This window comes from Acomys minous, assembly GCF_964271855.1.
Source record: "Acomys minous genome assembly, chromosome: 16".
Taxonomy (NCBI): Eukaryota; Metazoa; Chordata; class Mammalia; order Rodentia; family Muridae; genus Acomys; species Acomys minous.
In genome coordinates this window covers 25925565-25952941 of record NC_140498.1, presented here as the reverse complement: position 1 = coordinate 25952941, position 27377 = coordinate 25925565, and the positions used below count along the sequence as shown (strand labels likewise).

The 27377-nt window shown below is 46.1% G+C and overlaps 1 protein-coding gene and 1 long non-coding RNA gene across 11 annotated transcripts in view; one reads left to right on the top strand and one right to left on the bottom strand.

The window, feature by feature from the left end:
• Window positions 1-471: 471 nt before the first annotated feature.
• LOC311586989 lies at window positions 472-21008 on the bottom strand. 4 transcript variants are annotated; one of them, XR_014775722.1, is made up of 4 exons: window positions 20869-21008; window positions 4868-5012; window positions 1724-1831; window positions 472-1181 (listed from the first exon to the last, which is right to left on the bottom strand). It is a non-coding gene; the product is annotated as an uncharacterized lncRNA (long non-coding RNA). The 4 variants fall into 4 exon arrangements; XR_014775723.1 differs by having other exon boundaries at window positions 472-1173; XR_014775720.1 differs by lacking the exon at window positions 1724-1831 and having other exon boundaries at window positions 2537-5012.
• Window positions 20573-27377, top strand: part of EBF1 (EBF transcription factor 1) — a 395401-nt gene continuing 388596 nt past the window's right edge. For 4 of the 7 annotated variants that reach the window (XM_084763355.1, XM_084763354.1, XM_084763353.1 and 1 more), the window contains exons 1-4: window positions 20573-21530; window positions 23654-23810; window positions 24387-24450; window positions 25191-25246. In XM_084763355.1, the coding sequence (XP_084619481.1) occupies window positions 21397-21530; window positions 23654-23810; window positions 24387-24450; window positions 25191-25246 (411 nt within the window). In that variant the 5' untranslated portion in view covers window positions 20573-21396. Of the gene's footprint in view, window positions 21531-21613; window positions 22462-22885; window positions 23558-23653; window positions 23811-24386; window positions 24570-25190; window positions 25247-27377 lie in introns of those variants that run through there. The other 3 variants (XM_084763358.1, XM_084763356.1, XM_084763357.1) reach the window with 3 other exon arrangements.

Genomic DNA, 27377 nt, shown 5'->3' with positions numbered 1-27377 from the left:
AAGTTTGCTCTCTCGCCACAACAAAATTAAATTAAGGGTCCACCACAGAAAGGATTCTGGGGAAAACCTCAAACATTTTGAAATTAAATACCACCCCCGAATAACCCATGAGTCAAAGGAGAAATCTCAGGGGCAAATTCAAAGCTGCATTCTGAATTGAATGAGACCAACAGCAGCAACAGGAACATGGCAGCATGTCAGGGTCCACAGGACACAGGAGTAAGTACAAACAAGGGTTACCTTTTCTTTTTTCAGAGAAGAAAGGTATGAAATAAGTAGGCTTTTACTTAGGACACCATTGTCAGGAGGCAAATAAAAAATACTACAGCAGAGATCAATGGAATAGTCTTTCTTTCATTATTATTATTTTTAATTTATTATAATTTATACAGATTACATCCCGATTGTTATCTCCTGGCTTGTGTCTTCCCATTCCCACCCTCCCCCCTCTTCCGCCCTCTTCCCCTCCCCTAGACCTCTGACACAGGGACCTCCTCCCCCACCACAGCCTATCAGGTCTCATCCTGATAGCCTGCTTCCCCTTCGTCTGTGTGCGGCTGGGCCTCCTCACCAAGGGGAAGTAAGTGGTCAAGTCCGGGGCACCAGAGTTCATGTCAGAGGCAGTCTCTGCTTTCCCCACAACTGAGGAGAATGAACAGTCCATTGGCTAGATCTGAACAGGGGGTCTAGGTTCACTGCCTGCCTTGTTCTTGGTTGGTGTAACGGTTTGTGCAGGCCCCTCCCTGGGTCCAGATCTGCCAGCCTTGATGGTCTCCTTGTAGGGCTCCTAAACCTTCTGGGTCCTTCTGTCCCCCCTATTCTTCTTTACCACTTTCAGTGCTCCACCTGGAGTCCAGCAATGAGTCCCAGCATCTGTCCTGATCTCTCAGTGGGTGGAGTCTCTCAGAGGACATCTATGTTGGGCTAATATCCACTTTCCATCCCATAGAGAAAGTTCTTAAAAACCGAAGGTTATTCTTTTGAAAATATCGACAAAGCAATTAAATGGTTGAGAATCCAGATGAAGAACTAAGACCAGGAACAAATCAGAATGAGGACCAGTGACTTGGCTCAGTCAGGTAAAGGGTCCTGCAGCTAAGCGGTGACAGCCTGAGTTTGCTCCCTGGGACACACCTGGCGGAAGGAAAATAAGTTGTCCTCTTCCACAGTTCCCTGCTCACCTCAAACAAACAAACAAACAAACAAATGTGTGCATGTAATTAAAACAAAACAACAACAAAAATGAAAGCTTTGCTATCTAACCCCCTAAAAACTAAAGATTGTAAGTAATTTTGTTGTTGCATGAGACAAGTTCTCACTATGGAGACCATACTGGGCTGTAACTCACAGGGATCAACCTGCCTTTGCCTCCCAAGTGCTGAGATAACAGGTATGTGTCACTATGCCCAGAAATAACATTATGCCAGTTTATTAGAGAATTTACATTAAAGGGACACACTTCCAGAAAGGCACAGATTACTATAATCAACTGAAGAGGAAAAAGAAACAAATGAATAATAAATCTACAAGAAGGAAGGACATTGGGCACCGCGCTCACAGTAGCATTTTTTTACAATTGTCATAATGTAGGACAACCCAGGTGACCACTGAGGAGTGGATAAACAAACTGAAAGGTATAGTAAAGGAACATTATTTAAACTTAAAAAAACACTTTACAATATATGCCAACGTGGATGATCCTTGGGCACATTAAGCCACTTACCAAAAGGTGAATGCTGTATGATGCTGTCTGTATGACAACACGTGTAAGAAGTCTCTAGAGCAGCAGACTAAGAGCCTCTACAGGGGGTAGAATGGTGATTACAAAGGCCTGCATGGGGAGAAATGTGGAAGTGGTGGTGTTCAGTGGCAAGAAACTTTTGGTTTTGCTGGACGAAGCAAATGCTGGAGATTGGTTGTAAGACACTGTGGATGTACCAAGCCCTCCTGAATTGCACACTCAAAATGGCTTTGGCGCCACATATGATGTTTACTACATATTTTAAGGAGAAAGAAAGCCTGCTTAGCACACAATTTTAACACCAATACACCCTTCAAAAGAAGCAAAGACAATGAAGCCAAGCATGGTAGCACATGTCTGTGACCCCAGAACCCAAAAGCTGAGGCAGGAGGATCATTATGAGTTCAGCCCAGCCTAGGTTACAGTGTGAGCTCATATGGGAGAGGCGGGGAGGGGGGGAGAGGAGGAGAGATTGGGGAGAAAGAAAGGAAAGAAGGAAGGAAGAAAATTAACTGAATTAAAAACATTTTTACAGACAATGGTATAGATGACTTTGCTGGGACATTCTATCAAATTTTAAAGAAGAAATGTCACTCTGCCATAATTTCTTTCCCAGAGGGGCTATGTATGAAATCCCCCACTGGGGCTCCCAACACCATCCTTTTAAGGCCAGTCAGAGAGCTCGTTGTGAAAGAAAACTACATGTGCATTTCCCTCACGAAATAACAGATACAAAAATTTGTGGCAAAATATTAAAAAGTCAAGGTTTAGCAATATTTTCATGAGATTACTTACTATGGCAAGAGGGGCTTAGATCTGCATCGTTTACAGGCGAAATGGCCGTATCTGTGGTGTGCATGCTTGAGGTGGGACCCCCCCTAGGATGCCAGGTATAGAACTGAGTGGGTGGTGCCAACCTCTTTCCCACGCTGGTTGTACTTGGTGAACATGGCAGCTCCTCTGCAGATCAGGAGGCATTTGGTGGTGTAGATTTTTTAAGCTCTTGCTTTTGGGGGGAGATACAGAGGGTAGTTTGATTCTGCATTTGCCTAAAGCCTGATGAAGCTGAGCACCTTTGTGTTGGTTCTTTTTTTTTTTTTTTTTTTTTTTTTCCTCTGTCAACTTGATCCAAACTAGAGTCACCTGGGAAGAAGGAACCTTCGTGAAGGAATTCCCTCCATCAGATTGGCCCGTGTTCATGGCAGTGAGGCATTTTTTTTTCTTGATTAATGATTGATGTAGGCAGCCCAGCCCACTGTGGGTGGTGCTACCTGGGGCAGGTGAATCTGGGTGCTTTAAGAAAGCTTGCTGAGGAAGCCATGGGGAGCAAGCCAGTGAGCATCACTCCTCCATGGCCTTTGCTTGAGGTCTCACCTCCTCCGAGAGTTCCTGCTCTGACTTCTCTCAGTGATGGGCTGTGGGTAGGATGTGGAAGCCAAGCACACCCTTTCCTTCCCACTTTGCTTTTGGTCAGTATTTTACCATAGCGGTAGAAAGTGAACTAGGCCAACATCCTGGTTCCGGATTGGCTATTGGGATGTAATTTGTATATGTGTGTGGGTTTCTTGTGTTAGCAGACAGCACTTCCTCCGTACTTATTGTGTGCCGGCCATGGATCTAAGTGTTTAGTACAGATTTGTCCTACCCCAGACCTCTGGGACGTGTACACTGTTACTCTGCATCAACTGTTTTTACTCAGTCTACGATGATGATGATGATGATGATGATGATGATGATGATGATGTTTTTTCTATGTTACGTTATTAATAGGAAACAGAGCAGAAAACACAGCACTAATCGCAGAGCAGGGAGGAGAGGATGAGGATTCCCACTGTGCTAACTAGTTGGTAAGTTCTAATTTCAGCGAGAGATTCCTTCTTGAATAATGTGGTCCATGACATCCCATGTGAACCTCTGGCCCCCATACCCATGCACACCCACATGCACGTGTACTCCTCTACACCCTAAAATCCTTCCATAAATATTGAAAGTTATGTCACTCCACTATCATTGTTACAGCAACACCACCATCAGCTATCAAGTCTACTCGCTCATGGCGTGTCCCTTTTAAAAATGTGATTTTTGGAGACAGTGTCGCCATGTGTATGTAGCCCAAGCTGGTGTCAAACTTGCGATCCTCTTGCCTCAGCTGCTGGAACATGAGGGGTTTCTTGGATGCTCACTGCCACACTGATTCATATTGTCCTTTTTATATATCGTGACTTCAGTTTGTTAACATGCTATTTAGGAAATCCCAATTGCATTCATAAAGACTAATTGCTAGTATCCTTTTTAATACTGATGTTTGATAGGATTTGATTGATATTATTTTAACTCGAATATTTTTCTTTACTAGTTTAGAAATGACACACTCTAGTTCTATCGTGTGTGTGTGTGTGTGTGTGTGTGTGTGTGTGTGTGTGTGTATGGAGATGTGTATGTATGTGTGTATGTAGCTTTTATGTGGACACTGGGGAGCTGACTTGGTCCTCACAATTGTGTAACAAGTCAACTGTGTACTTTGTCAACTGAGCCATCTCCCAGCCCTAGTTTCATCATTTCACTTGTTGTTACTTTATGCTATGGGTTGAAGTGTGTTCCCTTCCTCCAAAACACGTAGGTTCCCATGCCTCATCCAGTACATGTGAATATAGCTGACTTGGCAATGAGATTGTAGGTGTAAACAGGTGAAAATGAAGTCATTAGGTTGTGACCTAGTCCAATATAAACCAGTCCTCTTACAAGAGAAGACTCATGGGACAGTCAGGAGTTGTTCCAGGTTGCCACAGACTAGAGGGGACAGGGAAATCTTCCTGAGAACAAAAAAAGAGAGAACATGGCTCTGTTGATGCCTTGAGTTTGGCTTTCTAGCCTCCAGAATGGTGGGAGAACCTATGTGTCTCCTAAGCTTCCGTGCCTGTGTTACACTATTATGGCGGCCCTGGGACATTGATGTGCCTTAGAGATTCTATCCCCTATAACCAACCTACTCAAGCTTATGTTATGCCTTGTGGATTAAAAAGAGACACAAGGGGCCCCAAGCTAGAACCTTGGGTCTCTTCTCTAGTTCCCATTTCACCATCTGCTACTGTGATGGGTTTTCTTTTTCGAGAAGGTCCTGCTGACCTTGTCTTTTATTTCTTCATCCATGGAGGCTATGCTGTATTTTGAGTGGCTCTTTGGGGGTCCGGAAAGCATCATTATTGTTTCTGATCAGGCTTGTTTCATGCCCATGCTCTCTGCTTTCTTCATTCCGTAAACGTTCTTGTGTCTAGGATTTAAGAATGATCATGCTATTAAAACCAATGGTACCTCAAAACATACAATATTGCTAACTTAAGTTATAAAACCCTGTGGCTTGAATATATAAAATATCTTACACTTTGCTGATTGTTAAGTTTCTAAAGAACTTGTGAACAATTTGAAGACTCCTAATGGTGTTTCATGCAAGGTGTTTTTGAAGGTCCAGCCCACCCACAAGAAGATATTCACTTTTATTTGTATAGCACTTGTCATTCAGTTTTAGAATTGTCCCCTGTTAGCCACAATTTTCCTTCCCATGGTTTCAGTTACTTGTGGTCAGCTGAAAATAATCAATGGAAATTTTTAGAACTAGACAATCCCTGAGTGTTAAATTGCACAGTGTTGTGAGTGGTAAGACCAGCCACCGTGCCACCCTGCTCCTCTTGAGCTAGACATGACTCACCCCTTTGTCCTCATATCCATGCTTATGTGCCATCCACGCTTTAGTCACATAGCAACCACCTCAGTTGTCCAACTGACTGTCACAGCATCACCACGCTGGTGTTCAGCTGGCTCCTGTTTTACATAATCATGGCCCCAGAGTGCAAGACGAGTGATGCTGGCAGTTTAACTTCAGTACAGTGTTACTTGTTCTAATCCATCATTGCTATTGTCAATATCGTATGGCGTCTAATTAATGGATTTAACTTTAACATAGGCATGCACGTATAGGAAACAATTGTTTAGGTTTCAAGCCTCCCCATAAGGCTTCTTGGCAACCCACTCTCCATAGGTCAGGTGAGCTGAGGGTAGGGATACCGGGTCCATTGGACTTTAGTCTGAAAAAGCTGAGTAAGGAAACAGTAATAGCCAGGAAATACAGAGCCGTGGAAGGTTGTTTCTTCTCCCCTTTTCACAGCCATGATGATGTGGTGGTGACCGAGCACATATCCACAGGGCAGTGGCGCTAAGCAGCAAGGCCTTCTTGCCTTCCATGTGTAAAAAGCCAGCTAACCACTACCCCTTGGTCATCCCTTTAGCTGCTACACCCCTCCCTCAGTCTCCAGAAATGTGAGCTCTTTGACTGACTCCAAAGCAGCCATACTTGGTTCTCTTGAATGGGTCCCCCACATGGTGTTTGTGTACATGCTTACTCAGCGATGGGTGTCACAAAGGAGAGCCCGTGCCTCTGCCTGGTTGTAGGATCGTGAAGAGAAACTGTGCCTCAGTTTCCTCCTCTGTTAGAGGGCAATAACAATACTGTCCATGTCATATTCCTGCTGTGAGGAGTAGACGGCGCCAGTACAGACAGAATGTTAGAACAGTCAACGGCACACACAAAGCACTCGACAAATGCCGGACGTAACTGTTCAGTCCTTAGAAGCGGTATGCACAGGCTCTGTTAACTCACCTAGGGAGCAGGATATTCTTGAGAGATAGAGAGTTTTGAATGTAGTTCAGGAATAATTAAATGCCTTCCTCGATTGAAATAGAAAGGCAATTAACACAAGGAAGCATTTTTCTCTGTGGTATCTAGGACATATTTTTTCTCATTTTCCTTTTGTAATGGGAAAATGTGAAACTCGCTCTGGTGAGGTCAATTGTTCCCCAAACAAACAGGTTTCAAATAGGGAAAATGGGTAAGACTCTAGAGATCTTATAATCTACCTTTGGGTAGCAATGGCACCTAGGGCTCAGGCAAGCTCTTTAACCTTTCTTGGTTTCAGAGTCCCTAAGCAGAAATTTGGGGTAGACTATACCAGTCTACAATGGTGGTAGCATCAGGTTGACAGGAGACAGGTCATGAGTATGACTCTTGTAGCTGAGCCAATTCCAAAACTGACTGACCTTACAGTGGGTTTTCTATTCCAGGGAGCAGCTTGCCCATATAACACGGAGCCCGGAAACCAATGTGGAACTTCTGACTAAGCCGCATAAGGGGGAGCGAACAGATTGAAGATTGTGTGGGAGGATTTATGGACTACATCTATCTGGCAGTGGCTTTCATCAAGGGCTGCTAGGAAATTCTGGCTAGCTGTGGTCCAGAAAGAAAGTGCTTAGCCATTCTCCACAGAACAACACTGCAGTGAGCCTGCACCCATCCCCTCAGTATGCTTTTCCATGAGATACTTGAGGTTCAGAAAGGCTATGCACTTCAGAACAGTAGGAAGGTCATCTCAGGTGTCCTGGTAGTTCTTTCTGAATTTTTATTTGGAGTTGAGAGTTATTAGGGATTGAACCTACAGCCTAGCTAGTGCTAAAGCACCTCTACCATTGAGCTAGATCCCAGGCCCTTTTACATTTGTTGTTTGTTTTTGTTTCTAAGACTTGGTTTCACTAAACCACTCAGGCTAGTTTAAAACTTACTCCATAGGCCGGCAGGCCTTAAACTTTCAATCTTCTTCCTCCTCCTCCTTTTCCTCCTCTTCCTTTCCTCCTCTTCCTGTTCCTCCTGCTCTTCCTCTTTCTCCTCCTGTTCCTCCTCCTCCTTTAGCTCCCAGAGTGGCTAGGATTACAAGCTTGGCTGGGAGAAGGTACAGGGTACGTGTGTGTGACTTATATATATTATATATATTAATATGTTATATAATATATATATATAAGTCACATATATACATATATTTATATATAGGAAATTTTTATTTTTAATTCTAGTGTGTGGGTATATGCATCTGTGTGCAGGTGCCTGCAGTCCAGAGGTATTAGATTTCTCTGGAGCTGTAGTTAAAGGCAGCTGTAAGCTACCCCATGTGGGTGCTATGAACCAAACTAGGAGCCTCTGTATGTGCAATAAATGCTTTTAAATGCTTTCAGTCCCCCGAAAATTTTTTTTGATAGAGATAAAATATAGGTAACATTTACTGGTTTTTAATGTTTGTAACTGTATACTTCAGTGCTATCCAAAATATATTTTGATAGTGGGATGTTCCTAAGTGGTTGGTTGTTTTCTTGTTTGATTTTGGTGCTGGGGATCCAGCTTAGGGCTTTGGGGTATGCTAGGCAGCACTCTACTGCCTCGGAGTTACATACTCAGCCCCTGGCTGAATAAGAATTTTGAAACAGTACTTTCATTTCAGTCATAATCTTTAGAAGTTAAACGTAGCTACCTCATCTAGGTCCTTAGTTTAAAACTGAAATTAGCACAGAATTTTTGAGCTCAAATTTTATCATGCACTTATCAGTGCCACCAGTGATCTATAACTGTTATAGTTTTTATGCTGAAATGATCCCTTTAAGCTTTTCCTATGCAACATGAATTAAGGAAGATTTTTGTGGTAGTTCAAAAAAAAAGTAGTAGAAAAATGGGCCATTACGGAAGACATGTTATATAAACAATCCACACCCCAAGGAACACATTTAATTGAAATCGGAACTATGTTGACATTTTGGTGGTGGCAATTTTGTTTCCACAAAATAACATGATATCAAACACATTTTGTTGTTTGCTTTAAAATTTTTAATTTTGTGGGGGTTTTGCTTTGTAATTTACTTTAGAGTCTGGTTTTCCATGATTTTTTTGTATTTATTTTATTTTATTTTACTTTTGAGGTGGTGTATCATTGGTAGACCCAGCTCGAACTTCCTATGTAGACGTAGCTTGTCTTCACATTCTAGAAACCTGCCTGCCTCTGCTTCTGCCTCCTGAGTGCTGGGATTTCAGACACGGACCACCACGCTCAGCCTCCATGGTCGTTCATTAGTTATATAAGAATTTATTCATAGTCTTAATGCTAATCCTAAAAATGAGAGGAGAAACACATCTGACCCAAATCATCATGGCCAAATTGGTCTCTCTCTCTCTCTCTCTCTCTCTCTCTCTCTCTCTCTCTCTCTCTCCATCTTTCTCTCAATTCATGTATGCAGGCTGCTTCCCACTAAGGCAGGGTTCAAGAATTCAGCATTGGAAGTAAGGAAGGCTTTTATAGCTCAGGGGTAAAGGGTTTCCAAATGGAAGATTTGGTGGGCAAAATGGGCTGGGTTACAGGAACAGAGAACGTAAGCATTGTAAGTTAGTTCCTCCTGAAACAAAGGCATCATTGCAAGGCGAGCACAGCCAGCTAGTTATAACAGCACAGCAAGGTAGGCATAGGTGCTCATACAACAAATAATCAATTAAAAGAATCAGCATACAAATAAATTGACTAACAGAATTTTTTCTTAAAAGGTATCCGTCTATATTTAAGTTTAAATGTCTGCCCAACAGAGGTAGTTTTCGTCTACAAAAGACTTGCATTTGAACTAGGAGGCTGTAGCAGCCGGCCCAGGCTGGTGTGAGCTGCATCCGCAAGCAGGTCCGTTCTCAGTGGTTTCAGCGCTTGATGACCTTCAACCCACCACATATGTTGGAGGTCAGGAGCTCATCCCAGCAGAAACCAAACTGATGCATCCACCTCCGCTTACGGAAGGACTGATCTGAGGGTCCTCTTATCTCTCACTGGATGTTGTGTATCAAATAAGTACGGTGGCTGCATCAAATTTCAAGGACAATCGTGTCATCTTCTAGCACACCCAGGAGAGTGAAGTGAAAGCAACAGAAACATCACACATCTGCCTATACAGAAGTGCTCCATAGAGTTGGTAAGTTCCTCCCTCCCTCCCTCCCTCCTTCCCTTCTTTCCTTCCTTCCTTTTTTAAAAATTTGAGATATAGTCTCCTTATGTAGCCTTGGCTGGCCTGGAACTCACCATGTAGACCAGGCTGGCCTCAAACTCAGAAATGCTCCTGCCTTTGCCTTTCCAGTACTGAGATTAAAGGTGTGTGCCACCAACCCCACCCATGGCACGCTACGCTACATATGAAGGTGCCAGCAGCTTTCTTAGCTTCACAGGCAGCTGTGGCAAACAGAGGCTCATCAGCCATGTGTTCAGGCGAAGCTTCACCTTACTTCTTCCTCTGTTGACAGGTGTCGAGGCAATTACAACTCTCTGCCCGGTTTCCATTATTACCGAATGAAAAGAGTCCATATTGTTGGCAATCAGCTGTGCTATTCCAAAGATGAAGAGCAAATCTCAGTGGCTTTATCCAGGGCATTTGTCACAAAGCTGATATTTCTCACAAAGTTCCCTGGAAATTTCCTTAGATGTGCAGCTCATGAAAAGCTGAAAAGAATCTTTAAATATACTCGGTGTAGAAGCTGGACGCTAACAAAGCCTTTTCCATGCTTCAAATCCATCCTCTCCAGCTTTCTAACAGAGCCCCACACTTAAACTAATCTGAGGCTGGAGAAAAGAGACACTCGCTTATCCAGGAAGCCATCAATGCAGGGCCAGTATGAGAAAATACAAAATGCTCTTTTAAAAAAACGGGGTTGGAAACTCAGGAAGATTTTCCTGTAGGTGCCATTCCTGAAAATGCTGTCACTCAAATACCTCCAACGGCTTCTTGCTAAAGAGGGGTCTTTTCCTGCAGACCATCTGGTCTAATTGTTTTTAATTTTTCTAGATGTTGTAGTCTGCACAAACTGCTATCACAAAACAGCACAGACTGGATGCTTCCACCAACAGACATTTAGTCCTCACAGGTTGGAAGTTTAGGAGCCTGCGATCAATGCCACACTGGTTAGTTTCTGCTGTGGTTCTAGGGTTATGGTTGAGCTTGCTGCTCAGTCATGGCTGGTGAGTCTCAGACTTGGTCCCTCCCCCTCCCTCTTCCTGTCCTGCCAATGGCCACCTTCTCACGGTGTGTTTGCTATTGTTTGGCAGGCAGTACCAGCATATGGGAGGCCACAGTACCATGGTTTCAACATATGATTTGGCGGGTGGAAATAAACATTCAGTCCATAGCGTGGGATGAGGAACTAAGTTCTAGAAAAGTTAACTTGCCACATCTGATGTTTTTTAAAGAGTTAATTGGCCAAGTGTTTTTTACTCTTGTCAACTTGAGATTATAAAAGTGAATGTAATGAGGAAAGAAATGTTCCTTTTTAAAACAAATATTTGCTATTTTTATTTATGTATAAGCACATGTGTCTCTGTGAGATCTGCCACATGCATGCAGGTACTCATGGAGGCCAGAAGAGGATGACAGATCCCCTGATGCTGGAGTGACAGGTGATGGTTGTGAGCAGCTCAATGTGGGTGCTGAGAACTCAACTCTGGTCCTCTGCAAGAGCAGCATGCAAGCAATCTTAATAGTTGAGCCGCCTTTAAAGCACCTAAAAATGTTTCTTTATTCCCCAGTGGAACTGCTAAGAGAGGGCTTTCCAGTCAGACTTTAAGGAACCTTACTTCACAGTGTGTCTGCAAGTGAGCAAAATGCTCTTGGAAAGTCCTGTGGGGCTCTCGCAAGAATTTTGAGGTTCTTTTTTAATGACGTCTACAATTCATTTCTTTTCCTCTTTTCAAGATTCTCCAAATCATGTTGCAAACCCCATTAATGACTTGACTAAAACAATGACATTCATATTTCTGGTTATTCTTTTCATTGGGAGGAGAAGCCCACCTTCTTTTTCTTTTCTTTTTTTTAAGTACTTTCTTTTTTTTTTAAAATTTTTTTTATTAATCTATTCTTGTTATCCACCTTCTTTTTCAACTCAGGGGAAGACTTTTCTTATTGTCACCCAGAGTAGATGTTACTTTCTTAAGTGCTTTAGTCAAGAAAGCTAGGCTACACTCTGGTCACAGAATTCTCTGTGCTTTATAGCGCCAGGGTAATTTCCCACTCATGCTAAATGCCCCTAAGAGTACGGGGACTCCACTACACACTGGCTTTACAAAGAGTGATAGGTCACTGTGGTCCTGTGTCTAGGGAAGGGAACTTGGTGAGCTGCACACTAGCTCTTCTTGCTTATGCCCGTGAGTGACATGCTGTGTCTGCTAAGTCTACATTTGCCGTGGCAGATCAGAGCTTCTCTATATGCAGAAGACACAGAATATCACAACCTGGAAATTTTGGAAGAAGTTTTCTGCAAGAAGACAAAGACCCAGAATTTTGGTGGCAACACTTAATGACTTCCATAGTGAGGAAGAAGAAGTGCAACAGGAGGAACATCAGGAGGAAAAGGAAGGGGAAGTGAATAGGGAAGAGGAGGAGGAAGAAATAGAATAGATTCCAAGTTTTCTTTTCTTTTTTAAAAAAGATATTTTATTTATTTATCATAGATACACATAGTGTTTTGCCTGCATGTACGCCAGAAGAGGGCACCAGATCTCATTAGAGATGGTGGTGAGCCACCATGTGGGTGCTGGGAATTGATCTCACGACTTTTGGAAGAACAGCCAGTGCTCTTAATGTCTGAGCCATCTCTCCATCCCAGACCCTAAGTTTTCAAAAAGTCAGTGGGTCACATCATCAGTATGAGGCAAGTCCCCACTCAAGGATAATGAAATCTCATCAGCCATACAGCTAAACCCCTGCACGTGTTACTTCAATGCAGGTAAAGCTCCCCACATCTCTTCCTCTCCAGACAAGAGCATCAAATGAGACAAGACACAAGTATGAATTCAGCCCACAGTGGGGTTTCTAGAAAAGGATCATGGGCCAGCAGAATGGGCCAGCACATTTCTATCTCTTGTGGATTTTTCTGCCTCACTTCTCTGAGGGGGAATTACACATGGTATTATTCATTTTTCTACCCAGAGTATGGAGGTTCTAACCCGAGCAAGATAGAAAGTTCATTTTCACCCAAATTACAGGAGCAATTCTGTAATGAGTTATTCTGGAAAGAGATACTGAACTTTTAAAATACAGTCTTTTAGAGAAATGTCTGAAGGTCTGGACTATGTTCCAACAGTCCTAATTTGTTTCTCTTATTTGGGTGCATCCATGTGCATACACACTTTTGCATAGCTTAATTTCAAAGCTTTAATGTGTTAGTTGCACCAATGCCTTTTTTTGTGTGTGTGTGAGTGGGAGAAACCCTCAGACTGGTTGTGAAAATCTCCCCTCATGTTTTAAGAAATAGAATTTTGTACTTTCCAGAGTAAGAAAGATGTTTATAGTCACTCTTTAAATCTGTCTTTGCAAAAGTCTACAGAGGAGGAAAGGGCAGGAGGCAAAGCCCTCTGATTTACTATTTACTTACATCTCTCCACTCTCCACCCCTTAAATGTTTTTAACATATCAGGGTTAACATAAACCCTCAAGCCACCACAGTAAAATAGCCATCCCGTCACACAATTCATGTCCAAGACTACAGTGAAGATATAGCCACGAGGTAATTTCATATGTAGGCACAATCAGCTCCATGTACGGAGGTAGATTCCTTTTGTTTCATATGTTAGCTTGTGACTATCACTAACTACATTGCTGAGCTATGATGAAGTGCTGGGCGGAGTTTGGATCACTGTATCATGTGAATATCATATATTCACTTCTCTCATTTGTCCCTTACAGTAACCCTACCTTTAAGAATAAGCGGGTTGAGGGGCCTGGAGAGGTGGCTCACTGGTTAAAAGCACTTGCTGCTCTTGCAAGCACCCACATGGCAGTAACTCCAGTTGCAGGGTATCTGCCTTTAGTGGCAGGAGGCATGGATATGGTAAACATACATACATACATACATACATACATACATACATACATACATGCAGGCCAAACACCCATTCACATAAGATAAATGTAAATGGTAAAATATATTTAACAGAAGAATAAGGAAATGGAGAAGGGATGCCTGGCTTGGCTAGAGTCCCTTAGTAGAGAGCTTGTGATCAATCCTTGTGTTGGTATGCCAGTCAAACTGATCGATAACAGCAGTTCTCTTTCTGGCTCAGTTACTTGGGGAAATGGGGTTTACATGAGCATGCGTGCCCACTCTGAGCCTTGTTTGGTCATATACATAGAGATGACAGGGTCTGCAAGACACAGAAGCTAAAGAAGTGTTCTGGTATCAGATAGACTGACCTGGGATCAGCTTTGCAAGGTGACATTGGCTGGATGCTCTCCCGACCCCAAACACTGGCTTTGCTGGGAAGATGGAGTAAGAGTGTCTTAAGCTTAGTATAGTACATTGTATCAGAAACTCTCTTACACATTGTCAATTCGCTGCAGATTGGGTTGATGTCGTAAAAAAAACACTCTTCAATACGACTGTGGAGTTCTTTCATGGGAAGGGGAGAGAGACTGTATTTATGGTAGTGTGAAATGAGCCTTAGGGGAAACCGTGGAAAGGCACCCATAGGCTGCCTTGGAGGGAAAGGTTCATTTAGGCAACCTTAGAGATTGAACCGTGGCGGGTAGATAGTCCAGAGGTGTTCCAGGTGTGCCTGGGAAGATGGAGAACTTATCAGTCAAGTAAAGAAGTGGCGAATGTCAACAGGAACCAGTACTGGGAGTTTATAGGCTGCGACCTGCAGTCTCCCTCTCGAGCGGCAGTGCGGCGAGGGAGCCGTAAGATCGCAAGGTGGCGCTGTGACTCCACCTTAAAGACAATACTGGCCTGCAAGTAGCCTGTGGGCTGGGATCAACTCAGATCGTCTTGGGGAGGGTCCTGTTGGTAGGTTTGGCTGGGTCTTTGTGGCAGCCAAGCGAATCAACAGCGATAAAGGGAATGAACACACAAGCAAATCTCCCGGAAGCGGTCTCTTTTTGGACGCCGCATCAATAATCAGAAACTGTCCGCGAGGAACCATTAAGAGCGCGGAACTGTCCAGCAGGGACCTTTGCGCTCTCAGTTTGCGTAATTTGTGGCTGGAAATTACACCTGGTCTGCAGGGAGCTGAGCTGGGCGCTCACCCCGCGGCCTGTGGCCAAGCCCTGCACTCATCCAGCAAGCTCCCTCCCATCTGTAATGCCAAGGGACCTACAGCGTCACCGCTGCCTTTGACACCTAGGTTTCCACCTTGCCTGCTGCTTTCCCCTAGCTGGACTTAGATTTTTAGGATGCCCTTGCTGCATCACACACACACACACACACACACACACACACACACACACACACGTGCACACACATGAACCACGTGTGAGTGCAGGCTCATACACATGTGTGTGATCTTGCTTTGTACACAAGTACTTCTGTACTTGCAGGCACCATACTCACACAAAATAGGTTTACACAAAACGCTAATGCACACTCCTGATAGAGGCGCACCTGCTCTCACTCCCGTGGCACCGCAGTCAAGCACAGGCGCTCACACGGAGCCAAAAGTGTACCTTAGCTTCTCAGGACCTACGTGCACAGTACAGGCCCGCAAACACGCAGCGGTGGGTCGCTGAGCTGACAGAAACCTGTACGTACATTCACGCCACCAGCATCTTAAACAAAAGTGGCAGTGAGTGCCAGGAAGCGCACAGCGCGCCGCGCCAATACCCAGAAAGCTGCCAAGGACAGAGCGGACAAACTTTTTTGTCACTTGATTATCTTGATCTCACCTTCTGAATGCACTTTTATTTTCTTTTCAAAATTTCTTTAAGGAAACAGACCCATTTCTCTCTTTAAATCTTTATAACTCCCCCCTTTTAAAATTCCATCTCAGTTTGTGCAATGTTAATTTATAAACTGCTGAAGAGCTCCCTTTTAACACCCTTGGACGACCCCCCTCCCACTACCCATCCCCTGCCTGCGCCCCAGTGCGGAGAAAGTCGGCTCTTTACCTAGTCTCTTAGGTAAAATTCTTAAGGTGGGTACCAGTCGGGCTCCATCCAAGGCAGCACCAGACTAGAGTTCTTTTTCTGGAACTCCACCAGCTCTTTTGTCCCAACTCAGAATTACCTGCGGTTTTAGCTATCTGTGCTCTGGCCCAGACAGAGTCATCCCCGACACCCTCCCCACCGCCCCCCTCCCTTTAAAACATATGCTTAGACTTCTGTCCTGTAGTGGGGATCGCGGACATCGGACATCACGGCAAAGTCCTGCACTTAAGCGTGTTTTCATTAGGCAAGCTTGCCAGAACTTAGATCTCAGCTGGGACAGGGAGAGAAAGACACAGCTAGGATCGGTGTCGGTACATCCCTGCGGAGGGTTGTCTGGGTAGGGCTGGGAGAGAAGCACCCACTTACATTAGAGCGCAAACATGTTTTAAAATATTCGGTAGGATTTTCCCAAATTCTCTTCCCGCTCCGGTTCGGTTTGCCCTTACAGCGACATGTGACATGTGCCCTCTCTCTTTTCTCACCCCTCTTTGTGCAACCCAGGATGTACCCGCGCGTTTGTGGGGTGGAGGTGGGTAGATGGTTGATGCTTCTGCCCGGTGGAGGTTTGGCTGCAAGATTAATAGCACAGGACCTGGTGACAATGACCTTATAACTTAATTAGAGGTGTGTTGGGGGACAAGGTATTATACTCCTCTCTTATAAACCCTCAGTTTCTTCACCTGTGCAATGGGAGTGGACTGTGGTTGAAATGAAGTAATTTCATGCTCAGTAAACCAGCAACAAATGAGATCTATTTACTGTCTGGGACGATGCGCGGGTGCGTTTGTGTGAGTGAGTGCGTGCGTGCGTGCGTGCGTGCGTGTGTGTGTGTGTGTGTGTGTGTGTGTGTGTGTTGGGGGGGGATGTGTTATCCAAGAGGGAACAGTTTTGTGGAACCTCGAGACTCCTGGTCCCTGGTGCGACAGAACCTAAGAGATTGTTTATTTGGCCTATGCCTCCAGTGAGTAACTGTCACTCTCTTCTTGAGTTTTCTAGCTGATTCCAAGAAGAGAAGGGTTATCCTGGGGAACGGGACTGGATGAGCAAAGGGGGGACTTTTCCAGAGAACCGCGAGGTCGCAAGCCGGGATCAGAGTCCGGATTTCCGGTGGCGCTCTGGCCTGCGGCTCCCACGCTCCCCACAGCGGTGGGTGGATGCCACCCGGGGACAGACGAGGGTTTAGTGGGCGAGTAGATCTCAGTCCTAGGTAGCTCCCACCCGTGTCCATGGTGTCTTTCCGTCTCCCTTGTCTGCTTGCACCCCGATTTCCCAGGGCTCAAGGTGGCTACAAATTCTGCCGGGTTCCTCTGATAGTACCTTGGCTTCTGTAGGTCCCTGTCACACATCCCAAAGGCCTAGGGGCCCTGCGACCCCCAAAGAGCACGCAGTAGGCAGAGGGCCTTTAAGCCTTGCAGGCTTGGCTCTCCCCCTCACCCGCCCCCCGAATTTCCAGTTCCTCCTAGCACCGAAAGAAAAGCTTTTCCTCCCACTGGGGTCACAACTGCCTCTGGAAAGGAAGCTAAAGAAAGTGATGGGGTATTTCCAAGGACTGTTGGATCTGGGGGTGGGGGGTCCACAAGAGGAGGAAAGTAGAGCACACTTCGGGACAAGTCCCAAGCCTGGCCTCCTGGGGGCAGACAAGCAAAAGCCATCCCCTCTGTTCTTGGGACAGTCCCTCTGCCCCTAGTTCCACAGAATTCAAGGGGTCTTTCTTTTTTACTGAAGGGCAAACTGGGGAGCATATTTCTAATTCGAGCCCCTAGAAGTTATCGCGTCATTTGATGCGCGCCATGAGAGGAGGGGGGGTCTGAATTTACAGAAGTTTGGGAGGGGCCTGGGTGCCAGAAGTCGGGGCTTTAAGGGCACGCCTGGGAGGGGTTGGGGGGTGGGGTTGGCTTCTGGTGCGCTAGCCTCAACTTCCCCCACCACTGAGCGACCCTAGAAACTGAGGAGCTCTGCCTGGCAGTGTGGACCCTCTGAGTGTCTGTTCATGACCCCCAGACCACTGAAGAAACTTCCAGAAGTTCAATGGCATTCCAGAACAAACGTATTCCTTTGCAGTGGCTCCTTCCTCACAAACCGACTGTGCTCTCTTCTTGCATAATTTTCCCTCCCTCCCTCCCTCCTTCCCATTCTCCTTTGTTTTTGTTTGTTTGTTTTTCTCTCAGAGGTGAGAGAAGTCAAGAATTACTAAATGTCTTTACATATAGATTCCTAAGTACCAATGCCAGAAGCTCTGATCCTGCAGATGTGAACAAGGCCTGGAAATACGTTCAACAAATATGCCTCTCCCTCAATGTGAACTCACTCTCTCTCTCTCTCTCTCTCTCTCTCTCTCTCTCTCTCTCTCTCTCTCTCTCTCTCCTCTAGGATCCTGGGTGTTGGTCTCAGTTTTCTATCATCCTCTCCCTTTTCCACTTTCTCTCTAGCCTCCTTGTACTAAACATTTATTACTGGATGCAACAGCCACGTTAAAAGTGCCAGACACCCAGATGAAAACCTGCAAACGCAGCCTCCATAATGAAAGACAAATATGGCCACCATCCTAGGTGAGGTGCCTGCTGCCTGTCCTGCCAAAGGGAACCAGTGATGCCCCTCTCTTTGCCTCCTCCTCCTCCTCTTCCTCCTCCTCCTTCTTCTCTGGCTTGGTGGATGGATGAGAAAGTTGCTTCCTTTGTATTTAGTTTCTGGAGAACTGAGGTGCTAAAGATCTTCTCTGTGCCAGTTTCTCTTTGGGGCTAGTGGGTTTCATGTGCTTACTGACGCAAGGGTCCTTTGAAGATGACTCCCAGAAATTTATGTTCTCTGCAACTCTTGCTAATCACAACGTTTCTAATCACTGCCTTTCTCCTTTTCCAGGCACTGATCTTTTCCTGATTGTGTGCTCCCCATCACTGGGACATCTACCCTAACATACAACTTTAGATGCTTTGGTTTGATTGCTGAAGAGGAAAGTGGAGACTCAGGCAGCTGAGGAGAAAGAGGCCTGAGTCTTAAACTCCGACTCCCTGGGACCCATTGTAGGAGGGTGGCACTTGCTTTCTCATGTCTTTATCTTGAAGGATTTCCTCTGAACTTAGGAAGGGGCTGGTTCTGCAGGACTCCTTCAGTTAAGAGGACACTGGGCCTGGGGTATCAGCAAAAGCTTGGAGCTTTGGGGAAAGTTTAATAGGGCCCAGCTTCAGTTGTGCATTTAAATTCTACAGAGATAGAGAAGGTTCAATCATCTATAGGCATATAACTTGTTTCATCATTACACACAGAAACTCTGGAATATGCTAGGGGATCCTGATAGATCAAATGATCTCTGCAGAGATGGCTTGGAGGAGATGGCATTAATTGTGATACCAGAAAGAAATGTCCCAGCACATGTGTGGTTCAGATAAATAGACTCTGAGCTAGACAGTAGATAAAGTTGTATCTAAAGCCAGTGGCTGTGCATTCACCTGCAGGCCTGGGAAACACTCACTCTTTCACCAGGAAAGGGCTGCACTTCCCCACTCAGGCAGACTCACAAAGCATAATCCTTGCTTGTCTTTCTTTCATGCAACAGAAACATGTACTTTTCCATCACTGACCTCAGTGCATTCTTTTCTAAACCGAAGGGCCAAGGAAGACCAGGCAAAAGGAATGAACCTGGATTTTGGACAAAGAAGTTTCCCTAAGGAGTCCCTTAGCAGCCTTGGCTGCACCCAGGGATGTCCTCTGAGGGCAATGGTACAGTTTGCCACGAGCTTATTAAATGTTGCAACCTTAAAAAAAAAAAAAAAGGATGGGGCAGGTACAGTGCCAATAAATGTCCACCTGTTTCCTACCCACTCACAACACAGAGGCCAACAGGCCTGAGGTGGAAGGCCAGTTATCCTCTTCCTCCTTTTCTTTCTTTCCTCCCCTTATATTCTTCCACCTTCTCCACGTCCTCCTCTTTTTTCCCCTTTCCCTCCCTCCCATCTCTCTTCTCTATTTTCCCCGTCCCTCTCTCTATGACTGTGACTGAAGTTGGCTCAAGCCCCCTCCCCCTTTAACAGAAAGAACTCTGTGTGTCAAATAACCATCTACACAGAGAAGAAAATATCCTTGTTGCTTTGGCAAGAAAAAAAATAAAACTACTTCGCGGAGCAGGAGAGAGGGTTGGGGATCGAATCTGAAGACACTTAAGAGTCTCACCCTAGCACAACCTCAGAGACCCGTTCCTTTTCCCATTCCCATGTCTCGGGAGTGGGGGTGGCTTGGGGCTGCTGGAGAGAAGGGAGCGAGTAAGAACAGAGCCCAACAGTAACCGCGACTAGGTTAGCACCAGAACCAGCGTCATTTCAGAAGCTGGCTGAGGACAGAGCCTGGATCTCCCACTCCCTGGAGACCTACTAAAGTCTCATTTGTTGGGGCTTTAGGCTCCTCTACTGCTCCTGAGACAGAGACTGTGTCCTTGGGGGAGGAGGGGGGGGAGGCTCAAGTATCGATCTCGCGCACACAAATTTCATCTCGCTACCCTTGCTTCAGAGGGAAGAGCTGGGCACTTGGCATGCATATCCTGCCTTTTCTGCCCGGTCAGTTCTTTTTCCTCCATTTTTGCTCCCGAAGTCCCAGGACAGCCGAGCAAAGGACTAGGCGTCTGCCAAGGAAGAACGCACTCTGTAAGCCTCCACCACGCAAAGAGCGCAGAAGGGATGCTTTAGGGACTGCCACCGTGCAGACCTCCTCGGCCCAGATTCTTGAGAAGGATACCTCCATCTCCTTCCCTCTGCCCTCTTTCTTGCTCCTCACGGCCCCGCTCCTTGCCAGCCTAGACGCCGGTGCTCTGTGCTCCCTAGCTCGTCACTTTGCCGGGAACTTTGGCGGCTCCCTAGCGCTACCGGGAGGAGGATGTTAATGAGGGAGTGTAGCCTAGCTCCGCGGACAAGCCAGCTCGAGAGCTGCGATTGGCTGCGGTAAGGCGGAAGAATGACGTTATGCAAAGAAGGGGCGTGGCCAAGCGGCGAGGGCCCCGCCTCCTTCCCTTTGGGGTTAGTGTGCCTGTGTTTAGCTCTGGGGAGAGTCAAACTGGATTCCACAGGGAGAGCCTGCAAATCACTTCTATTTTAGCAAGGAGAAAACAGAATCTCCATCCAGCAGGGTCCACCCTCTCTTTCTCCCTCTCCTCTTTTTCTATCTCTTCCCCCCTTCCTCTTTCCCTCTCTCTCCCCTCCCCCCCCCCCCTCTCCTGTGTATCTGTCTACTGCAACCAACGTCCTCAGCTACACGCACGGAAAGGAGAGAAACATCTTTGGTTGAGAGAGCAGGAGGAAAAGAGAGAGAGAGAGGGAAAAAAAACTTGCCTGGTTGTGGAAAATGACACTTCAAGTAGCCAAGCCGGCTTCGAGAGTCGCCTCTATTGTTTCTTAAATTGTCATCAGGGTGGTTTTTTTTTCTTCCTGCTTCTTCAAGTGAAGGTACCTCTACAAAAGGAAACTCCAGCCCCTTCTGTTCTCCAACGGCCTGTGATTACTACAAAAAGGAAAAAAAAAAAAGCAAAAAAAAAAAAAAAAGGCAAAAAAAAAAAAAAAAGCACCCAAACTCAAAATCAACCAACCAAACAACCCCCAACAGCCAAGCGTACATCTCTATTTTTTCTTAATTTTGGTCTTTTCGTTGGATTTTCCCTTTCTTTTGCCCCCTCGCCCCCCCTCTTGTTATCGTTCAGTTTTGAGCGAAGGTTTACATTTTTAAAAAAATTTGCTTTTCAGCCCGCCTTGATGTAGCGCGAGTTTCATCGACTCAAAAAAAAAAAATCTGTGGTTGGCTTTTTTTTTTTTTTTTAATATTTTCAAAGGGGAGGAGATTTTCCACAAGAAAAGGTTGTTTTCATGTTTGGGATCCAGGAAAGCATCCAACGGAGTGGAAGCAGTATGAAGGAAGAGCCGCTGGGCAGCGGCATGAACGCGGTGCGGACGTGGATGCAGGGCGCCGGGGTGCTGGACGCCAACACAGCGGCGCAGAGGTGGGTACCGCTGGGGGGCCGTGGCGGAGAGGCCGCAGGCTGGCGGGAGAGCCCGGAGGCGGCGGCGCCGCTACCCGGGGCCGGGCCACCCGAGAGCTTCTGCCGCTGCGCTGAGCTCGCCACCCGGGCTCTGCGCTCCTCGGCTGAGCCGCACTCGTCGCCCGCGGCCAGAGAACTGCGAGCTGCCGGACGGAGCCGAGCCCAAGCTTTGCCGGCACTTTCCGCAGCCTAGTCTGCGACTGTTTTCATTTTGTTTTAACCCAGAAGAGGCGTCTCACGAGCACGGTGTTGGATAGCTGCGCTTTTCTGACCGCTTGTTTTCTCTTCTGCGTGGTTATATTTTTTTCCCTTTTCCTCCCCTTCGCTTCCTTTCCTCCCTTTTTTTCTCTTCGATTCTTTCTTTTTTCTCTTTTCTCCCTTTCTTTTTTCTTATTTAATTTTCTTCTCTCTCTCTCTTTCGTCCTTCCTTTCCCTTCCGTTCACATTTCTTTCCTTTCACCCTACTTTTCCTTTCTTTTTTCTACCTTTAATTTTTTCCCCTTGTCCTTCCCCATCCTTCTTACACAGCCCTACGTTCCGACTCATTTTTTTCTTTCTCTGTTTCACTCTTTCTCTTTTTTCTTTCCTCACCTAGTTGCCTCTCCTGGTTTCTCGCTCTGGAGTCTCCTCTATCAGGCTCTTCTCTCCACCTCTCTAAGTCCCTTTAGTTTTTCCTCAGTCGGGCTGGCCAGTAGAACAGCAATTCCCAACTTTAATTCTCACATTTCATAAAAGTCTTCCCTGTCACCTTGGTCTTCTCCAGTCCCTCTGCCACTCTCTGGATTCCACACTGAGTGGCTTTGGAGGCCATGCCCTGGGAGGCCGACTTGAGGAACTTCCCTGGACACACCCAGTGCCCTGTCCAGGGGCTCCTGGTCCCAAGTGAGAAATGGTACCCTATCTTAGCCACCAGCTGGACTTAAGGGAAACGGAAAACTTGGTGACCCTGGGCCCTATTAGACGGCTAGGGTGCAGAAGAAGGGAGAGTAATTACACTATTCCAGTTTGGGGTGGAGGGTGGGGGACGCGGGGGACCCGGACGACTAGATACAGCTGTCCCTGTACTGTTTCCATCCCCGCTGAGCATAGGGTTGGGAGTGGTTGATAGTGAGAGTGAATTGGGTAACTAGGCTGGAAGCGAAAATGTGTGTGTGTGTGTGTGTGTGTGTGTGTGTGTGTGTGTGTGTGTGTGTGTGTGTGTGTGTGTGTGTGTGTGTGTGTGTGTGTGTTGCCTGATAGTGTCCGGCAGTTTGGGCTGTCAGTGCGGTGCCCTTGGGCGCCCCAGCCTCCAGTGCCCGGCATATCTTCTCAGTCAGCAGCAGCTTTGGCCCTTTAGGTTGGAATGTGTGAGGTTGATTTCTCAGAATAGCAAAACTTTGTCAAGACAGGACTTTTATTAAAAAACAAAAACAAAAACAAAAGGCAAACAACAACCATATACAACAATAAAACAAAACACATCCCAGCTCCTTTTTTCATGGCGATCGATCATTCCTAATAGCCGCGAGTCCCAATCTGGGACCCCTCTCTTGCTTGCGTCTGCTTAGAAAATTAACGCGCTGAGGCCGGGTACCGGCTTCTGGCCGAGGCTGGGGAGGCTTCCTGGAGGGTGGCTGCCGCCGCTAGCAGCCTAGCATGCCTGCGTCCACCTGCCTACTTACTTGCGAGATTTGGAGGCGCAGTTGGAGGCATTCCCACGCCCAATCCTTCGAAGTAGTAAACTGCGCACTTTCTTTTTAACCTCATTTCACCTCACCCCTGGTCGCGTTTCCTCTCCACGCAGCACGCTTCAAGTGGAGTAAAGATTGTAGCGTTTCATCTCATGCTTAAACTCTAAACAAAACTTTCACACCTCTGAGTTTTGAGGACCCGCTGTCTCTGGAAAGGGAGGACAGGAACATGAGTGACACTCGGGCGGTTCGTCAGCCGCACTTGGGCTTCTGATGGGTCATGGAAGGCGCCCAGGGGATGTTTTGGGAGCAGAGGAGGTGGGTATTAGGGGATTCGCTAGTATATAGTGGGTGACAATGGGGGTGCGAGACAAGGTCTGGCTTAGCCATCTAACTCTGCGTCTTTGGTCGTAGCGGGGTGGGTCTGGCCCGGGCTCACTTTGAGAAGCAGCCGCCTTCTAATCTGCGGAAATCCAACTTCTTCCACTTCGTCCTGGCCCTCTACGACAGACAGGGCCAGCCCGTGGAGATTGAGAGGACGGCGTTTGTGGGGTTCGTGGAAAAGGAAAAAGTAAGTGAGCGCAGCGCAGTCCCCAGTAGTCCGGAGCAGGCCCAGGCGCCTTAGAAGCCACCTTGGCGCACGCAAAGCTTTCCGCACACTCCTGTGAGCGCCCCCCCTTCCCCCTGGCCCAGCTACTTCCCGTCCTGGACGAATCCAGGCTCCTGGGACACAAGGCCTTGCTCCAGAGAGTTAGCATGGAGCCCCCAGAACTGGAGAGAGTCCAGGCAAAAGGAACCCGACTTCAGTCTAGCCTTGGGAGCCTGGGGTGTGCTCCCTCTGAACTACCGGACCGTGCGTTGTTGCTTGCCTCAGATGGCCCAGGCTGCGGTTCTCAGGCTCTGTGAAGAGTCTCGTCCACGTGCACCTCACGGGATTTTCCAGGATGGGAGAAAGGGAGCAATTTGGGATGAGGATGAGGGTGGAGAAAGGATTAACAGTCTGTCACAATTTCTGTTGCTATTGGGGCTTGCTGGATTTACAGGCTAGGGGGTCCCATTGGGGAAAAAGTTGACTTGAAGTTGGTGCACTTGCTCACGGAGACCTCTCTCCTCGTCTCTTGTGTCTTTGGGCCCTGCTGCAAACCAGGAAGCCAACAGCGAAAAGACTAATAATGGGATCCACTACCGGCTCCAGCTCCTCTACAGCAATGGTGAGGCTCCTGTCGGGTCGGTGCCAGCACCCTGGGGCTCCGGGTCAGGGCAGGGGGCTCACGGAGCTCCAGGTGGACGAAAGCCCCCCAGCGAAGCTCAGTCGTCAGCCACCCTCCAGGTGAACAGGCCTCTCCGAAATTTCATCCTAGGAAGTTTCTCACCTGAGGAGGCGGAGGGCGGCTCGATCAGCCCAGGGCTGACTAGAGGGCCACTTTGCCCTGACTAGACCACTCCGTTGGCTTCTTTCTCCCCTTCCTGAGGCTTGTTTTGCTCGGCCCAAGGCCCAGTTCCAAGTCGCATGGCTCCTCCACTCGGGTGGGGGTGGGGTGGGGGTGGGAGTCCAGGTGGTCCTGATGGATCCAGACCGCAGAGGAACTCGAACCTGGGGAAAAGAGAGTGAGGCAGGCTCGGGGGAGGGGGAGTCCTACCTCATTTCTAGCTTCTGTGCTTGGAGGAGGCTGGCTTCTAGATGGGGGTGGGGGGGCACGGGAGGGGGTGGGGATGGAGGGGTGTAATGGGGGATTTGAACTAGGCCCACAGATCCTTTCTGGATTCTGGGAAGGAAAGTAGAAAGTCCTGGCTCTCCCTTTTCAGGACAACAGGAGTTCCTCCTTGGCCTTGGCCCCTTTTTTGGTGCCTTTTTTGTTTGTTTGTTTGTTGCTAGTGATATTTGTATTGTAGAGTTCTTTTTTTCCTTCAGGGCTTGTCCCTTAATTTTCCTTCCTCCCTCCATCCCCAGGGATAAGGACTGAACAGGATTTCTACGTGCGCCTCATCGACTCCATGACAAAACAAGTAAGTTTCTTAGAATTCCACACCGTGGGGACAAGTCTCAAAAGCTGTTTGTACCATTGAGAGATGACCAGGACCCAGACTCTCAAAGCCAGGGTGGCCCTGGCAAAGTGGTGGCAGCACAGGTGTGAGGACCATTCCTGCTCTAGCGCTTCCACCTGGGGATCACCCTGGAGGCTCTTTGCCTCCCTGGGAAATCTACTCCTAGTGTTTAAAACCTGGGATGCTGAGTAAAGAAATAAGGGCTGAACTTCCTCTGACTTGGGCAAGAGCGCTAGGGGAGGCAAAAAGAGCCCTAGAGACAGGTCCCGTGATCCTCTGTGAGAAGCAATATGGATTGAACTCCTGAAACACAAACTAGCCAGGCCTACCCCAAGGCCCAGGCCTGAGGGATTATGGGTAGGAGGCGATTCCCTTGGGGGCGGGGGAACGGAGAGTGGAGTTGGTGGAGTTTGCAAATGAACTTTGCACAGATTTTTATTTTTTAAAGGTTGCCGTATTGGAAGGTAGTGTTGGAAGTGGGAGCCTACAATTGTTCAAGGGTATTTTGCAAAAACCCTCCTGCTTTGGCCTCCAAGTTTGGCTGGGAGCCAGACAGCAAGAGCTAGTTAGCTTTCTATCTTAAAGGTACACGGACAGCCCTTTCTTAAGCTTGCCAGCACACGGTGTCAGACAGTATACATTAAGGTTGAGTTATGTTTTAAAAGATACAATTATGAGCCAAGTTAGAAGCGAGGCTTGACATTTTAATGAGGCGCAGGAGTTTATTTTTTAACTTACCCTCTTCTTAGTTTTAAGAAAAACTATAGTTTTAGAATGAAATAGCTGGTTAGTTAGTTGAAGTAATGGGGAAAAAGAAAAAAGACAGCTTACTGAGATGAAGAAAGAATTTAAACCAAAAGGAAAAATTATCTATGTACAGCAAACAGCAATGTAGTAGCAGGATTAAAGTATGTTTACTTGATTGTCATTTTAGAATATTCCTTTTAAAACAAGGAGGGATGCTGTTCTGTCACTGGTCTAGAAAGTTTGGAATTAGAATGTTCATGCATGCATAATTAAAAATAGCTTTCGCTATGTCTGCCTACAACGTGCAAAATATACTTTCATAAACTGCTTGGAGTTTGAAATCTTGCAAGAAATATTTAATAACAGCTTATGTTGAGTTGATTATTGTGTTCATATTTATTGTGATTCAAGTGAAAATATCTGAAATTCTGTATGTGAAGTATATATATATATTTTAAAGTGATAAGTACCTAAAGAAACTGATGTCATGTTATTGCCTTGAAGTATTTCCCTCTCTGGAAGATTGTGCCGATTTCTTAGTTGACAGCTTAGAGTAAATTCCCATTTATTGTTTTAATCATAATTACTTTCTTGAATTCATTTGATTGCTGCATAATTTTCCTTCCTATGGACACCAAAGTTTTAATTGTTTCCCCTGCTGAAGAGAAACACACAAAACACTTGATTTTAGTAACTTTTAAGGTTTTATGATATAAAAAAATTAGGTGGAATTTTATTTTTAAAAAATTGTTCTTGATATGATGGATATTCTTTCTTGCCCTTCTTATCAGAGAGGAGTGGGGACAGGGGAGCTAGAGGGAAAAGAATGGACCCTAACCCATATTCCATGTGTATTTGTTGGGACTTACTTTTTAAGATAAAAAGCATCAATACAAACAACTGTATAAGGCTGATGTGTTTATGTAATATTGACCATGATACTGTAAGCCATGCTATGAAGCACTATTCCAAGAAGCATAGAATTAAAATATGTTTGCAGAGATTGTTTCTATTGGAGTTAAACCTCACCAAAACTTTAATTCTGGTCTCCCTAAACAAACAATGCTACCAAAAATTGATTTTATCAGCATACTCTCTTATACAAGAACAGTGGAAGGATTTTTAAAAACATGAAGCAATACATCAAATGTTTTACTAACAGGGCCATGGAGCTTTAAAAATATTTACAGCTGAAGGTTTCCTTGACCATTTGATAGCATCATGAATTCTATGGGTTGGGAGAGAGGGGAAATGGTTCATTTTTAAAAACAGCAGATATAAGAAAGTCATCTGCCATATGTTACTAAGTGTTTAAATTATAAATACATGTAGTTATACATTCTAG